This window comes from Perkinsus marinus (genome assembly GCF_000006405.1).
Source record: "Perkinsus marinus ATCC 50983 genomic scaffold scf_1104296975548, whole genome shotgun sequence".
NCBI classification, from domain to species: domain Eukaryota; phylum Perkinsozoa; order Perkinsida; family Perkinsidae; genus Perkinsus; species Perkinsus marinus.
Window position 1 is genome coordinate 106,062 of NW_003200744.1, and position 1,163 is coordinate 107,224.

The window sequence follows — 1,163 nt, forward strand, 5'->3', positions numbered from 1 at the left end:
AGGACTAATTATAGGAGACTATTCGCGGTAGAAATGTTCAGAGACCAGCAAGAATTTCCCAAAATTTTCATATCGTCACCGATACCTGCAGTTGACCATTTGACACATTTTCCCTTACTGAATTCGTACAATAACAAACCTAGGCACGATGATATTCGTTTCGATGATTCACACGACTCCCCTCACTCTACTACCCATAAGTATATCCGCCGTATTCCGCGATGTCTCAGCACCAACGCCTTCGAGCTTCTCACAAAAGGTATCAACAGGGTCAGCTTTCTAAACCATAAATACACGAATTAGCATGGAATGAGAGCATTGCACTATATAGAGAGCGAAGTAATATGACTTCAATGCATATGCCATCACGTCTTCTCTAGTGAAGCGCGTCAGCTGAGTTCGCAATATTCACTTATTCGACACTCGAATTTTCTATACTCTTTCCGAAATTCCTATAGTAAAATCGAAATTCTAATAATCTATTCGAAATTTCCATAATCTCCTCCAAATTTCTATAGTTTAACCCAGATATCCAGAATTTGGTACAGAAAAGAGAACACTTCCCGAACACGCTTGCCTTTGGTTCCTACCTGAGAGCTGTCCTTCCCCTCCTTCCGACTCTCCCTCGCCAAATGAACGACCATATCAGCCACGTCGGGATCGTTGATGTCCCAATGATTCTCCATAGTTTGTCGGACATGTTTCCGTGCGTTAAGATAGAGAATCTTCTCCACCACAGATCTCACCGAAGGACCGCCTGACTTCGTGGACAAGTCCGGACCTTTTGAAGGTCCGTCTACTTCAGTGGCTACAGGAGGGGCCATTTAGTACGAATAACAAAGTAGCCCTTTATAATGATGAAATAATCGTATACGCCTTCCCGAATTTTAAAAGGACGATATAACTCAACAAATACGCCCACGACGGGAAAATGTAGAGAAGTTTATCAAGAAAATTTAGATTTTCTGATAAATTTCATAACCGCAAGAGCGTCGCTGGTTTGAAAGCGTTGGGCGATTCTCCTTGGCAATACTCGTTAACGTCATGCCTACGTGTCTATAGTGGACATGTCGTATCAGAAGCTCGATGTCGATCTGGTCCACAGAAGAGTCTGCTTCCAGATGGAACGTATTCAGTGATCAACTCCTATCAATGACTACAAT

At 42.6% G+C, this 1,163-nt stretch overlaps 1 protein-coding gene across 1 annotated transcript in view; it reads right to left on the reverse strand.

The window, feature by feature from the left end:
- Pmar_PMAR002394 (ATP-dependent RNA helicase DHX8, putative) overlaps positions 1-824 on the reverse strand; it is a gene marked incomplete at both ends in the record, with an annotated part of 7,797 nt that extends 6,973 nt beyond the window's left edge. Inside the window, 2 exons of the mRNA XM_002765353.1 lie at positions 195-279; positions 591-824. Of these exons, the coding sequence (XP_002765399.1) occupies positions 195-279; positions 591-824 (319 nt within the window). The remainder of the gene's footprint in view (positions 1-194; positions 280-590) is intronic.
- Positions 825-1,163: the final 339 nt, after the last annotated feature.